The 15,291-nt window shown below is 38.8% G+C and overlaps 1 protein-coding gene across 5 annotated transcripts in view; it reads left to right on the top strand.

Annotated features, from left to right (window-relative positions):
- The first annotated feature begins 13,820 nt into the window (after positions 1 to 13,820).
- The window catches only part of kif13ba (kinesin family member 13Ba), a 91,304-nt gene continuing 89,833 nt past the window's right edge, over positions 13,821 to 15,291 (top strand). For 4 of the 5 annotated variants that reach the window (XM_055864265.1, XM_055864264.1, XM_055864261.1 and 1 more), the window contains exons 1-2: positions 13,821 to 14,022; positions 14,552 to 14,906. In XM_055864265.1, coding sequence (XP_055720240.1) covers positions 14,810 to 14,906 — 97 coding nt within the window. In that variant the 5' untranslated portion in view covers positions 13,821 to 14,022; positions 14,552 to 14,809. Of the gene's footprint in view, positions 14,023 to 14,197; positions 14,423 to 14,551; positions 14,907 to 15,291 lie in introns of those variants that run through there. The other variant, XM_055864262.1, reaches the window with a different exon arrangement.

The following is a 15,291-nucleotide window of genomic DNA, read 5'->3' as shown; positions in this document are numbered from 1 at the left end:
TGAGTGAATGTACTAGCAAACTAAAAAACTAGCTAGCTAGTTGACTGTTGTGATTAGCCAAAAAGGACTAGTTTTGTTGGATCAAAGCAACTGGGAAACTTCCATTGTAGGCATTACTGTCACCTGAGGTTGCTGCACAACGACTTCATAGTGAGAGGAAGCAACAAGCACCACTACCAATCAGCCAATCAGCCTCATTACCATGACAACTAGCATAGCCATGTCAGCAAATGACTGCTGTCTGAACACGAACAAATCTGATTTGGTGACTTGTAACTTTACGTGTGGACAGTCAGTATTCCAAAATGGATTTGAAAACCAAAACCGATTTTAGCATTAAGGCCGTTCAGTGTGAACAAGACTTAAAGGGAAATGTCACTGTTGTTCTATTTCACTGTATATGTCCATTAAAACTTCTTATGGCTGGGATCCCGTTAACAGCCAGTGAAAGTGCAGGGCACCAAATTCAAAACAACAGAAATCTCATAATTAAAATTCCTCAAACATACAAGTATTTTACACCATTTTAAAGATAAACTTGTTGTTAATCCCACCACAGTGTCCGATTTCAAAAAGGCTTTACGACGAAAGCACAACATATCATTATGTTAGGTCAGCACCTATTCACAGAAAAACACTGCCATTTTTCCAGCCAAAGAGAGGAGTCACAAAAAGCAGAAATAGAGATAAAATGAATCACTAACCTTTGATGATCTTCATCAGATGACACTCATAGGACTTCATGTTACACAATACATGTATGTTTTGTTCAAAAAAGTTCATATTTATATCCAAAAATCTCAGTTTACATTGGCGCGTTATGTTCAGTAATGTTTTGCCTCCAAAACATCCGGTGATTTTGCAGAGAGCCACATCAATTTACAGAAATACTCAAAAATAACATTGATAAAAGATACAAGTATTATACATGGAACTTTAGATAAACCTCTCCTTAATGTAACCGCTGTGTCAGATTTCAAAAAAACTTTACGGAAAAAGCACACCATGCAATAATCTGAGTACAGCGCTCAGAGCCCAAACAAGCCATGAAGATATCCGTCATGTTGTGGAGTCAACAGATGTCAGAATAGCATTATAAATATTCACTTACCTTTGATGATCTTCATCAGAATGCACTCCCAGGAATCCCAGTTCCACAATAAATGTTTGATTTGTTCCATAAAGTCCATAATTTATGTCCAAATACCTCCTTTTTGTTCGGGAAAGTCCATGCGAAAGTCCATGCGAAAGTTCAGATGAAAAGTCATATTACAGTTCGTAGAAACATGTCAAACGATGTATAGAATCAATCTTAGGATGTTTTTAACATAAATCTTTTATAATGTTCCAACCAGAGAATTCCTTTGTCTTCAGAAATGCAATGGAACGCACCTAACTCTCTCACGTGAACGCGCCTGGTCAGCTCATGGCACTCTGCCAGACCCATGACTCAAAGAGCCCTCATTCCCCCCTCCTTCACAGTAGAAGCATCAAACAAGGTTCTAAAGACTGTTGACATCTAGTGGAAGCCGTAGGAAGTGCAATATGACCAATATCCCACTGTATCTTCGATAGGCAATGAGTTGAAAACCTACAAACCTCAGATTTCCCACTTCCTGGTTGTATTTTTTCTCAGGTTTTTGCCTGCCATATGAGTTCTGTTATACTCACATACATCATTCAAACAGTTTTAGAAACTTCAGAGTGTTTTCTATCCAAATCTACCAATAATATGCATATATTAGCAACTGGGCATGAGTAGCAGGCAGTTTACTCTGGGCACCTTATTCATCCAAGCTACTCAATACTGCCCCCAGCCATATTAATATGTTATTAACATATCATATGTGTCATAAAAATCGAGAATTTCCTCACTACACACAAATACGAGCGTTTCTGCACCTCACTGGTAGAAACAGCTATTTACATTTCCTGGTTGTAAGCAAACCAAAATATTCACAATTCATATTGATTTCAGGAGGTAGTACCGCATGGTGAAGGTAGTACCGCACGGTGAAGGTGGATCCAGTTGATGTGAATACTCCAGTCGTCACTAGTTACCATAGCCACAAAGTCATAAACCCCGCCTATTTCTAAAAATGTTCTTCTTAAAGCTGCAATATGTAACTTCTTGGGCGACCTGACCAAATTCACATAGAAATATGTGATATAGATCTGTCATTATCATTGACAGAAAGTCTAAGAAGCGGTAGATATTCTTCTTGGGTATGACAGTACAAGCTTGGTACACCTGTATTTGGGAAGTTTCTCCCATTCTTCTTTGCAGATCCTCTCAAGCTCTGTCAGGTTGGATGGGAAGCATCGCTGTACAGCTATTTTCAGGTCTCTCCAGAGATGTTCGATCGGGTTCAAGTCCGGTCCACTCAAGGACATTCAGAGATTTGTCCCGAAGCTACTCCTGCGTTGTCTTGGTTGTGTGCTTAGGGTTGTTGTCCTGTTAGAAGGTTACCCTTCGCCCCAGTCTGAGGTCCCGTGTGCTCTGGAGCATCAAGGATCTCTCTGTACATTGCTTCGTTCATCTTTCCCTCGATCCTGACAAGTCTCCCAGTCCCTGCCACTGAAAAACATCCCCACAGCATAATGCTGCCACCACCATGCTTCACAGTAGGAATGGTATTGGCCAGGTGATGAGCGGTGCCTGGTTTCCTGCAGATGTGACACGGCATTCAGGCCAAAGAGTTCATTCTAGTTTCATCAGACCAGAGAATCTTGTTTCTCATGGTCTGAGAGTCCTTTAGGTGCCTTTTGTCAAACTCCAAGTGGGCTGTTATGTACCTTTTACTGAGGAGTGCTTCCGTCTGGCCACTCTACCATAAAGGCCTGATTGGTGGAGTGCTGCAGAGATGGTTGTCCTTCTGGAAGGTTCTCCCATCTCCACAGAGGAACTCTGGAGCTCTGTCAGAGTGACCATTGGGTTCTTGGTCACCTCCCTGAAAAAAAAAAATAATAATACAAAAAATAAACAATTTAAGTGCAATTATATTCACTCTGAAAATATCTTATTATAATGATTCATGAAGATGCTATTCTTGTTGTTATTCACTAGGGTTAATGTTTTAATAAGATAATTAAATTCAATCAGAGAAATTGGTAATTTTGGTATAGAATTTTAGAATCTTTGTTTGTGTATAAAGTATTTGGCAACAAGAATAAAAAAATTAACAATCATTTCAGTGGTTTTGTTATCATTGCAATAGTAACATATTATATATTTTATGTTAAAAATATAGGCAGTGTTCATAATGGTAAATAAGTACTTTGCAAGGTTTTCCCAAAATTCTGACACAAATTTACATTCAAAGAACAAGTGAGACAGGTTCTCACCTTCTTTTTCACAGAAAACGCAGATATCATCAATAGCCACAAATTTGGAAATCATAGAATTACATGGATATATCTTATGTAAAATTTTGAAGTGCACTTCCTTAACTTTGTTTGGTATACAGTATTTGTAAGGCCTTAACCATGCATTTTTCCAGACAATGTCAGGAATAAGCATGTTCCAGAAAAACTTTCCTCTCGGTGTAAGTTGGTTTTGTGAATGAAGAATTTGTCTTATATATTTATTACAACAAGATCTCTCAAGTAAGCCCATGCCTTCCAATCTGAGTTCTGGATAAACTTTGTGATCATTCCCAAAATTAAGATGCCTTTTCATAAGTGTAGTTAGACCACTGGGAACGGCTTTGATCACAGAAATAAACTCTGAAAAGTATTGGAAACTCTTTCAATGTTATAAATTGTTCATATGTGAGAATATTACCCTTGTTGTCGAAAATATCAAGAACAAAGTCAATATTCCTCTCATGCCAGCTGGGGTAGAACAATGACTTATTCCTTACAGTTATGTCTGAATTATTCCACAAAAGAGCTTTAGGAGGGGAAAAATTGTGCAGGAAACATATTTTCCAGGCCATTAAAGCTTGTTGGTGAAACCTAGCCAATTTAGCAGGTAATCTTTCAGGAATATAATTACATTTCAGTAAAAATTGAAGACCTCCCAATCTATTAAAACACATTATTTGGAATGAAATACCATATTGAATCAGTATCGATCCAACATTTTTTCAACCAGTTTATCTTGAAAGTGTTATTTATGTCAACAAAATCCAACACTTCTAGACCGCCTTCAGCTCTTTTGTTAGAAAGGACAGATTTTTTTAGTTTGTGAGACTTATTTTTCCAGATGAAGTCAAGAAAGGTCTTGTTAATCTCTTTACAAGTAGCTGGATTTACACATAACAATAATGAGCAGTACACAAAATGAGACAGTCCCTCTGCCTTGGACAGAAGTACTCTCCCAAGTATAGAAAGATCTCTTTGTAGCCAATTATTAAATATATTTTTAGTTTTCTTAATTTTAGGAGAGAAATTCAAATGTTGTCTGACTAAGTGTTTTTTTGACAGATGTATTCCTAACTATTTAACACAGTCCTTTACAGGAATATTTTCAATTTCTTTATCATTAGAGTCAAATAAACATAAGATTTCACATTTAGAAACATTCAGCATTAATCCTGATGCAATAGAAAATGCAGTTATAGCATTAAGGGCATGTGCAACCTGGTCTTTGTCTCTTAAGAAAAGAGTAGTATCATCAGCCAGTTGGGAAATGTTGATTTCTTTGTTAAAAATGGTTAAGGCATACAAATTTGCATTATTCAGAATATCTAGAGATAGAAGTTCCACAACCAAAATGAATAAAAATGGCAACATTGGGCATCCTAGTCATACACTTCTGTTGATACTAAATCTTTTGGAAGTATTAAGGTTTAGTAGCACAGAACTATTTATATCTTTGTTGTCATGCCCTGACCTTAGAGATCCTTTTTATGTCTCTATTTTGGTTGGTCAGGGCGTGAGTTTGGGTGGGAATTCTGTCTGGTGTTCTATGTTGTCCTTGTTTTGTATTTCTATGTGTTTGGCCTGGTATGGTTCCCAATCAGAGGCAGCTGTCTATCGTTGTCTCTGATTGAGAACCATACTTAGGTAGCCTGTTCCCACCTGTGTTTGTGGGTGGTTATTTTCTGTTTAGTGTTTGTTGCACCTTTCAGAACTGTTCGTTGGTCGTTTTTGTTCTCGTGTTCATCTTTATTAAAAGTATTATGGATATGTACCACGCTGCACTTTGGTCCTCCTCTCCTTCTCCCGACGACAATCGTTACATTTGTAAAACATGCAAATTACTTTAATAAAATTTTCGCCAAATCCAAAAAGTTTAAGAGACCTAAAGAGAAATTCATGTTCAATTGTGTCAAAGGCTTTACAGAAATACAGAAAGAGGACAACCGCATCTGAGTCAATTGCATCTGAATAATCTATAAGGTCCAAGACTAAACGAATGTTAGAACTTACGTGACGGCCCTTCATAAATCCTGTTTGAGTCTCATTTATAATGGTATCTATTCCTTTCTTTAATCTTTTGGCATAAACCAGAGCAATCAATTTGTAATCAACATTTCATAAAGTAATTGGTCTCCAATTGTCAATGAGAGAAGGGTCTTTATCAGGCTTCGGAATCAATGAAATAAGGCCCTGTTTCATAGTGGAGACCATTTCCCCATTTTTAATGCAATCTTGAAACATATTGAAAATCAGGTCTTCTAGCAACTCCCAAAACTGTCTATAGAATTCAACTGACAGGCCATCAGGGCCAGGTGATTTCCCTTTTTTCATTGAATTCAGAGCCTCTCTAATTTCTCCAATTGACACAGGTGAATCTCAAACTGAGTGGAAATCATCCTCAATTACAGGGACATAATTCTGAATGTGGCAAATGTAGCTTTCCAACCATCTTCCTGAAATTGAGAGCTGGAAGGTTTTCATAAAATTAATTGACAAATGATGATATTGTAATGGGATCTCTGCATAAAACATCGTTAATTTTGAGTGCAGTTATAGATTTTCTTTTGTAGTTTCTCTTTTCAAGTGCAAAAAAGTAACTCGTGTTTCTTTCCCCCTCTTCAATCCATTTTGCTCTTGACCTTACAATGGCGCCCTTTGCCAGATCCGTGTAAGTCTGTTCTAATTCTAGTTGTAAAGACCTGAACACAGACTCCTCTTCTTCAGATAGATTATCTTTCTTTAGAAAACTGTCATGCTTGCTCATCATCTCCTTTTCTCTATGGTTCTTTGATTGCATCAGCTCTTTGCCGCGTTTAATGGCTACCACTCTGACTTTCTATTTGAAAAATTCCCATCTACTTCCATGACTTTTCTAGCAAAAATATCTTTAGCTAATGATTTGATGTTTTCAATGATAGCAGTATCTTAAAGAAGTGTATTGTTTAATTTCCAATATCCTCGAGTACCTTTTGCTTTTTTAGTAGCTTGTAAATTCAGGGAAATCAAGTGATGATCAGAAAAGGGAGCCAACTGATGATCATCTATAACAAATTGTAACAAAAAAGGGGAAATTAGGAATAAATCTATTCTAGATTTACGTGACAGTTTTGTTGGTCCAGGTATAACCCTTAGCATCCGGATTGAAATAACGCTAGGCATCCTCAACACAGAGATCCTTGCATAATGTAATGATAATGTTACTATTTTGAGGGTTTTGACTCGTTCTAGGAGGAAAACGATCAGCAGATGCATAAGGCGTTTCATTAAAAAACCCTGAAATAATTAGAAAAGCCTCTGAGTATTTGTTGCTTAAATCCTGTACTTTCCTGGTAAATTGGGTAAAAAGGGTCTTATTAGGAACATGTGAGTTATGTCGTTACATTACAGAGTTATGAGTTATGTCGTTACGTTACAGATGATGAAGAAAAACAACTTACTCGTTTGTCATTTACCCTCCTGGATCAGCTGAGGTGCGTTCAGTTCGCTTGAATGTTTGCTTCGTTGCGAAACGGTTTGTACGGAACGAGGCATTTCCCCAACGCGTTCTTGTATGTTCTTGTACAAACTTTGAGGTATGTTTGTTCCCGTTTGGTGAGCGTGGCGAGGTGTGGCTTGAAGCAATGAGTGACGTATTTAAAGGGCATTAGCCATGCTGACAGCAATCCTCAACCCACAACCCTACCCCTCCCCATTTTTCAACTGGTCTTTCAGTACAGCACCGTTTCCGTTCAATTGAATAAAGCATAAAGCATAAAAACGTACTGAACGCAGCCCTTATCTAGGTTGCCGCCGCTGCTTGCTGGTCTCAACTCCTCTTCAGTGTATTCCGGCTCAAATAAAAAAGTCTATATGTTCCGATGTAAAAGAACATAAAAAATTTTTTTGTTGTCCAGCACTTATTGGAAAGAGGAATGATCAGAAGCAGCCATTGTAATTATTTAGCAATCTCTGATAGACAGTGCACTAACATACCATAGCTCCCATGAACCTGTAGAAACTAGTACTGACTCCGTTTTGAAAAGAATGCCTTCGAGGGTGGGAACACAATTGGACAAGTGTCACGATCGTCATAATAAGCGGACCAAGGTGCAGCGGGAAATGAAGACATCTTCTTTTATTAAAGATGACGAAACACGAAACAAACACTTTTACAAAACAAAACAACAAACGACCGTGAAGCTACAAACGTAAGTGCATACACAAGCTACAAACGTTCAACATAGACAATTACCCACAAACAGCTCAAGCCTATGGCTGCCTTAAATATGGCTCCCAATCAGAGACAACAATAACCAGCTGTCTCTGATTGAGAACCAATTCAGGCAACCATAGACTTTCCTAGACACCTACACTGAACACTAACCCATCTACTCTACTTAACCCCCTAAACCATACAACCACCCTAGACAATACAAAAAACACATACCTTCCCCATGTCACACCCTGACCTAACTAAAATAATAAATGAAACAAAGAATACTAAGGCCAGGGCGTGACAACAAGGAAGTAGGGCTCCCGTCAGGTTGTAGTCTTTACAAAGCCAGAAAGAAAAACATCTACTTAGATATCCTGTAATGTCCTTGCAGATAGGAGCATGTCCAATGGCTCTACAGTACTGAACAAGGACAACCATATCTTCTCGCTGCTAGCGTAACCGTGCAATCTGCGAAAAACAAAAGCTACAAAACATGACAACTCTATTCGTTTTTAGATCAGACAGCAGGCTCATTCAACCGATGAGGTCATTGGTTGAACTCTCCGGGCGTGAAAATAAAAAAATACCACTATAGTGCATAATTATCTCTAAAACACCTTTCACCACTCTGAATTATGTAAAGAGGCTGAAAAAAGTGTCTAGTAGTGAAGTTTCCCTTTAAGCGGTCCCAGCTGACAGATTTTGGGATAATCTCAATTGCACACTCCTTGAATCCTCTCCTCGCCTTCTTCTCAAAACCCATTGGAAGAGAGAGAAAAATGTGTCTGCCATTGAGATTCTCCCCATGTGCTTTGCATTGAACCAGGAAGCACCAAAGGCCAGCAGCACAGGGTCCTTTAAAATATGATATTTTGGAACCTGACATAAATCTGTATTGATCAGTGTTGTAAGGGGGATCCCTCTTTAATATGTCAGTTGATTCAGTCCTAATTAGGGTGCCAGCTGGTTATATTAAATTATTAACTGTTGCGGTCATGGAATGGTCTTTTATGATCGACACTGGGGAATGGTGACAGCATTGTTTGGTTGGCAGCCAGCTCACACTGACTGAAGTTGGGTTGATTGGTAGACTGACTGAGTGACTGACAGAAAGATGTTATACAAAGGCAATCTCTGAATACTGAAAACAGTCAATAATTGGATTTGATGACATTAATAAAAAAAAACAGTAAAGATAGAGTAGAGGAATGTGGTGGTCAAATACAACATTAGAGCAGTGGAGGCTCCTCAAGGGAGGAAGGGGAAGAGCATCCTCCACAGTGAATTTCATAAAAATAGTGAAACATTAAAAAGTTATAATTTTCAAATAAAAATATACTAGATATATTCACGTCACCAAATAATTGATTAAAACACACTGTTTTGCAATTAAGGTCTACAGTAGCCTCAACAGCACTCTGTAGGGTAGAACCATGGTGTAGCCGAAGGACAGCAAGTTTCCATCCTCCTCTGGGTACATTGACTTCAATACAAAACCCAGGAGGCTTGTGGTTCTCACCCCCTTCCATAGACTTACACATTAATTATGACAACTTCCATAAGACGTCCTCCAACGTATCAGATTTCTTGCAGCATGAAATAAAGTTGTCCACCCAATCAAAGGATCAAAGAAGGAATCTAGTACTGAAAACATAAGCTATAGTCAGCAAGCACTGCAGTGCATAAAATATAGTGAGTAGTTGACTCAAAGAAAGAGAAAGACAATTCATTTCTTCAAAAATGAAGAAGAGAGCTATATTTTGTTGTATCTTTTTCACTTTCACTTTCTTAGCTAGCGAATGCAGCTAGCTAGTTTAGTCTACTCAAACACCAGTCTCAAACAGAGAGGGATGCTATGTTAGTTAGCTGGCTATGGCTATCCAACACTGTAACTCCCAACACTGTAACTCTTCCAAGTCAAGGTAAGCTTTTGGTTTCATAAATGTATTGCCATAGGGCCCGCCAGTGTAACTGTTAAACTGCTTGCTGACTGTACACTGTACTGCATGATTGTAGCAGATTTACTAACGCGTTAGTTCTAGTAGGTATGTTGACTATGAAGTTAACTAATATGGTAACAACAATGTAGGCTGTGTGTAGCGCTTAGTGGTTATGATATGAAGGTTTGGCTTGGAAATTGTGTTTTGCCTGGTCAGAGACAGCTGATGTGTTGTGCACTGAAGTTCACAAATGAAGGGAAAAGGGGAGAAGAGGAGAGCGCGTAGATGCAAAAAGGAATTATACAATGATCAGGGGTGTATTCATTACGCCGATTCTGTTGAATAACGTTTCTTAAATGGAAGCAAACAGAATGAAAAGGGGATAAACATAGCTTAATTGGTCAAATAGAAACTCTCGTTTGCAATTGTTGGAATATTGATTATACTCTAGATCAGCTAGATGCAGGCAAGAGTGTGCAAGGCAGTATTGAATGTGTCAATGTCTGTCACTTTGATTACTCAAATTTCTCACAACCTGTGCACCTATATTGTAAACTTTCATTCATAGGCTAGGTTGTAGCAACCTCATGATGGGTACAGGGAAATTTTTAGTATCATGTAGTAGCCTAAACCTATCGATGTTACATTAAGCTGGGTGAAAAGATTATGAATGACAGTCATCTAATATGCTGTAATAGAAATAAGGAAATGCTGATTAAAAAAATGTATAGTCTTCCATCATCTTAAACGGCACCGACCAACACTGCATTAGACCTACAGTTGAAGTCGGAAGTTTACATACACTTAGGTTGGAGTCATTAAAACTCGTTTTTCAACCACTCCACAAATTTCTTGTGAACAAACTATAGTTTGGCAAGTCTGTTAGGACATCTACTTTGTGCATGACACAAGTAATTTTTCCAACAATTGTTTGCAGACAGATTATTTCACTTATAATTCACAGCATCACAATTCCAGTGGGTCAGAAGTTTACATACACTAAGTTGACTGTGCCTTTAAACAGCTTGGAAAATTCCAGAAAAAGATGTCATGGCTTTAGAAGCTTCTGATTGGCTAATATACATAATTTCAGTCAATTGGAGGTGTACCTGTGGATGTATTTCAAGGCCTACCTTCAAAAAATTGTAGACTTCCACAAGTCTGGTTCATCCTTGGGAGCAATTTCCAAATGCCTGAAGGTACCACGTTCATCTGAACAAACAATAGTATGCAAATATTAACACCATGAGACCACGCAGCAATCATACCGCTCAGGAAGGAGACGCGTTCTGTCTCCTAGAGATGAACGTACTTTGGTGCGAAAAATGCAAATCAATCCCAGAACAACAGCAAAGGACCATGTGAAGATGCTGGAGGAAACAGGTACAAAAGTATCTATATCCACAGTAAAACGAGTCCTATATCGACATAACCTGAAAGGCCGCACCGCAAGGAAGAAGCCACTGCTCCAAAACCGCCATAAAAAAGCCAGACTACGGTTTGCAACTGCACATGGGAGACAAAGATCGTTATTTTTGGAGAAATGTCCTCTGGTCTGATGAAACAAAAATAGAACTGTTTGGCCATAATGACCAACGTTACATTTGTAGGAAAAAGGGGGATGCTTGCAAGCCGAAGAACACCATCCCAACCATGAAGCATGGGGGTGGCAGCATCATGTTGTGGGGGTACTTTGCTGCAAGAGGGATTGGTGCACTTCACAAAATAGGCAGGAAAATGATGTGGATATATTGAAGCAACATCTCAAGACATCAGTCAGGAAGTTAAAGCTTGGTTGCAAATGGGTCTTCCAAATGGACAATGACCCTAAGCATACTTCCAAAGTTGTGTTAAAATGGCTTAAGGACAACAAAGTCAAGGTATTTGAGTGGCCATCACAAAGCACTGACCTCAATCCTAGAAAACATTTGTGGGCAGAACTGAAAAAGCGTGTGCGAGCAAGGAGGCCTACAAACCTGACTCAGTTTACACCAGCTCTGTCAAGAGGAATGGGCCAAAATTCACCCAACTTCTTGTGGGAAGCTTGTGGAAGACTACCCAAAACGTTTCACCCAAGTTAAACAATTGAAAGGCAATGCTACCAAATCCTAATTGAGTGTATGTAAACTTCTGACCCACCGGGAATGTGATGAAAGAAATAAAAGCTGAAATAAATAATTATCTTGACTATTATTCTGACATTTTACATTCTTAAAATAAAGTGGTGATCCTAACTGACCTAAAACAGGGATTGTTACTACGATTAAACGTCAGGAATTGTGAAAAACGGAGTTTAAATGTATATGGCTAAGGTGTATGTAAACTTCTGATTTCAACTGTATATACTGTACAATTTACAAACAAACAGGGGACCATGTAGGCCTTTGCCAGAAGATACCGACCCTACCATTATGCTTTTTTACACTGAGCTGCACTGGGGTCGGAACGCAATCATGGACACTGTGGAGACAGCACGAGATATGAATCGGAAAACGTACCTCAATGCAGGGATGGGATATGCCACTGTACTCCAAATTTGACCATTATCCACATATCTCCATCGAGACGATTGAAATACTGCTAGTTTTCCAGGAAAACTACCCTTTCCCGGAAAACTAGCAATATTTAATTCTCCTGGATGTATCAGTGTGGATAAATGTACAATTTGGGGTACATCCCTCTTTTCCGACCCATAGCTCACACGGCTCCAAGGTGCAGGGCTGCAACCTGATCTCAGAGCATTTCTTATTATTCTGTGCATAAATCTGGGATTTAGTATGGTATGTGTTGTTTGGTATAGTATGGTATGCATTAATTTGTGGATGTCAATCATCCATTTCGTATGATATGTTACGAATTACAATTCATATGATATGTTACGAATTTGCAAAAATGTATGCTGGCTAGTACTAATGTTAGCTAGGTGGCTAGCACTAACGTTAGCTATTCAGCTAATGCTAACGTTAGCTAGGCTAGGAGTTAGGTTAAAGGGTTAAGATTAGGGGAAGGGTTAGCTAAAAGGGTTAAGGTTAGGGTGAGGGTAAGGGTTAACTAACATGCTAAGTAATTGCAAAGTAGCTAAAAGTATTATGTAGTTGGTAATTAGTTGTCCATGATGAGACTCGAACATGCAACCTTTGGGTTGCTAGGCATTCACGTTATACGGCTACCCATCCACACATCCACCCTCCCTTCGTTTTGGACTTTAAAGGAAAAATCCACCCAAAACCACTCATTTCTATAATTTACAGTGTTAGATAACACTGATGTGTGAGAACAATATTTTTTGTGAACACATTTTAAATGTTGTTGTTATAATAAGATTGGTAGCAAAATTTGGAAATATGTTGCAGCTCAAGTCGACCACAATATAATGCTCTCTCTATGGGCTGGCTAGCTAACTAGCTAGCATACGTAGCTACACACAATAATACCAAAGTCAATATCAGCATGTGAAGTAGCTAGTTAGTTGTAAAATCCCCTAAACAAACTGCACTATAAATTTAGGAGTCTACAATTTCACCATGTTCAACCTGCAGATCGATGTACCTCAGAATGGAGTCTGACATTCGCAACGGCACCATGCAATGCACCCTGGACTGAAGAGATGACATAGGTCATTTTTTAAATCTGACATATATGATAGACGTTTTCTTGATTTAAAAGTCATATCCCTATTATCTTGCAGTGTAGTGAAAGCGGCTTTATCTCAGTGCTACATCATACTGAATGCCAATATCTCAGATACACATGAAAACATGAATTGGCCCAGGGAATAGATAGAACATCGCTCAGAGATGCACAAAACAATATAACATTCAAAATAGGTGAATCTTTACTTTAAGTAACCTTCTGTCTGATGTAACCATACCAAACATAACATACTGTATCATACTCATTTGAGTTTCCCGGATTTACGTTTACTACGTTACGTCTAGCCTATGAGACCAGACTAAATCTTCCTCACACTAGAATTATTAGACTACCGAGTGTGAACAAACAGTGATGTTTTATAAATCCATTGTGCCTGTGCGACGTGCGTACTGTAAACAGGGTTGTGTAGCCTACCTAAACACAACGTTTTGATGTGTTTGACCTTACTGTTATGGCGAATTACTCTTTCTGCCTTACTTTCTACAATGTGCTAGATTCTCTTTGAAATATAATGTATTCCACGTAAGATAAACAGTTACATTGTTTCAAGTAATATATAAATCATGACCTGACTTTTTTCAACCATTTTTTTAATCTGCAATGTTATGGCAGTGGAACTTCGTATAAACGTAATATAATTTACTCCCGACCTTCCCTGCCGGAAAGGGCGTGCACGAGCTTATCCCAGTTTGAGAGCTCGAGAACAGAATTAACGGAACACTGTTTTGACGGGGATTTGCTCGCCGAACAGGTGGAACATTTGGCAAAGATATACGAAATTGAAACCACACAGCACCATTCCGAAGATTGGATTTTAAAACACGGAGCAGCGTCGTTAGCCGGTAGATTGAGCCCCCGCACTTTCTTGTAAGTCGCGAAGTTGAGTCCCTAGACCCAGCCCGTTAGCTAGCTAATTTTGTCAGCCAATGCAAGGCAAGGGGTTTGGTCGCAAAGCAAATAGGTTATTTGCTTATTCAAACCATCTTGGTTGGTTTACACTTTAAATGATATGATGTATGCTTGTTGGGCGTGTCCTTTAATCAATGTTTGCTGTCATTTGTTTGAATACAGAAAATTGTGTTCGCTTGCTAATGATATTTAGCTAGGTTAGCTCAACTCCAAGGTGGCTTCGACTATTCCATTTATCTGACTCCATTGCCAATTCATTAACTATTGATTGATATTGTTGAGCTGAGTCTTAAATGCTAATAATAGGTGAATGCCAAATTCATGTCTGTATCATAAAAACAACCGTTATGTTAGCACAGTAAGTTAACGTTTGTCCTCTCTAGTCTTGTTTTTCGAAGACAATCAAATGGATCCAGTGTGATGCTAAACAGATTTCTTGCTTGTTTTGCAGCATGTATTGATGCATTTTCTGGATTGTATTTTACAGCTCAAACCCCTCGGGACATACAGTAACTGGAGGATAGCTGTTTATTGAAGATTTGTTGGAGAGAGAATTTTCCTCCCAGCAAGCCATTGTGCAATGATGGAAAATGCCATGTTTTAGGACGAACCCTTAAAGCTAGCTGGCTGACCAGGCAGCTAGCAGCACATATCAAGGATTCTGGATGATTCTTCAACAAGAGTCCATTGGGCATCATTATTATCATCCGGAGAGCGCCTCTTATTTATTACCGAGACAGACGCAATGTCTGTCCGTCTGACAGTGGACACAATGGGCGACGCCAGTCTGAACGACTCGAACGTGAAGGTCGCAGTCCGTGTTCGTCCTATGAACAGGAGAGGTAAGTAACATTAACTGGGTTATCGCTAAATTGATGGCACTAAACTCGACACTCGGCTCAGTTGCTGTGAAAAGGGTCTAATCGATAACCTTTTAGTGAATCAAAGCCCTGACCCTTGCCTGCCATGGGTCACTCCCTGGGGCAGTGCCTGTAGTAAACGCATTATCTATGTTTTCATGAACATACAGTACCAAGTTTGGACACATCTACTCATTCCAGGGTTTTTCTTTTATTTCTTTACTATTTTCTACATTGTAGACATCAGCGCTATGAAATATAACATGGAGTCATGTAGTAACCAAAAAAGTGTTAAACAAATCAAAATAGATTTGAGATTCTTCAGAGTAGCCATCCTTTGCCTTGATGACAGCTTTGCACACTATTG

This window comes from Salvelinus fontinalis, chromosome 16 (assembly GCF_029448725.1).
Source record: "Salvelinus fontinalis isolate EN_2023a chromosome 16, ASM2944872v1, whole genome shotgun sequence".
NCBI lineage: Eukaryota > Metazoa > Chordata > Actinopteri > Salmoniformes > Salmonidae > Salvelinus > Salvelinus fontinalis.
The sequence above is the reverse complement of the archived record's forward strand: the minus strand, read 5'-3'. Positions and strand labels throughout refer to the sequence as shown.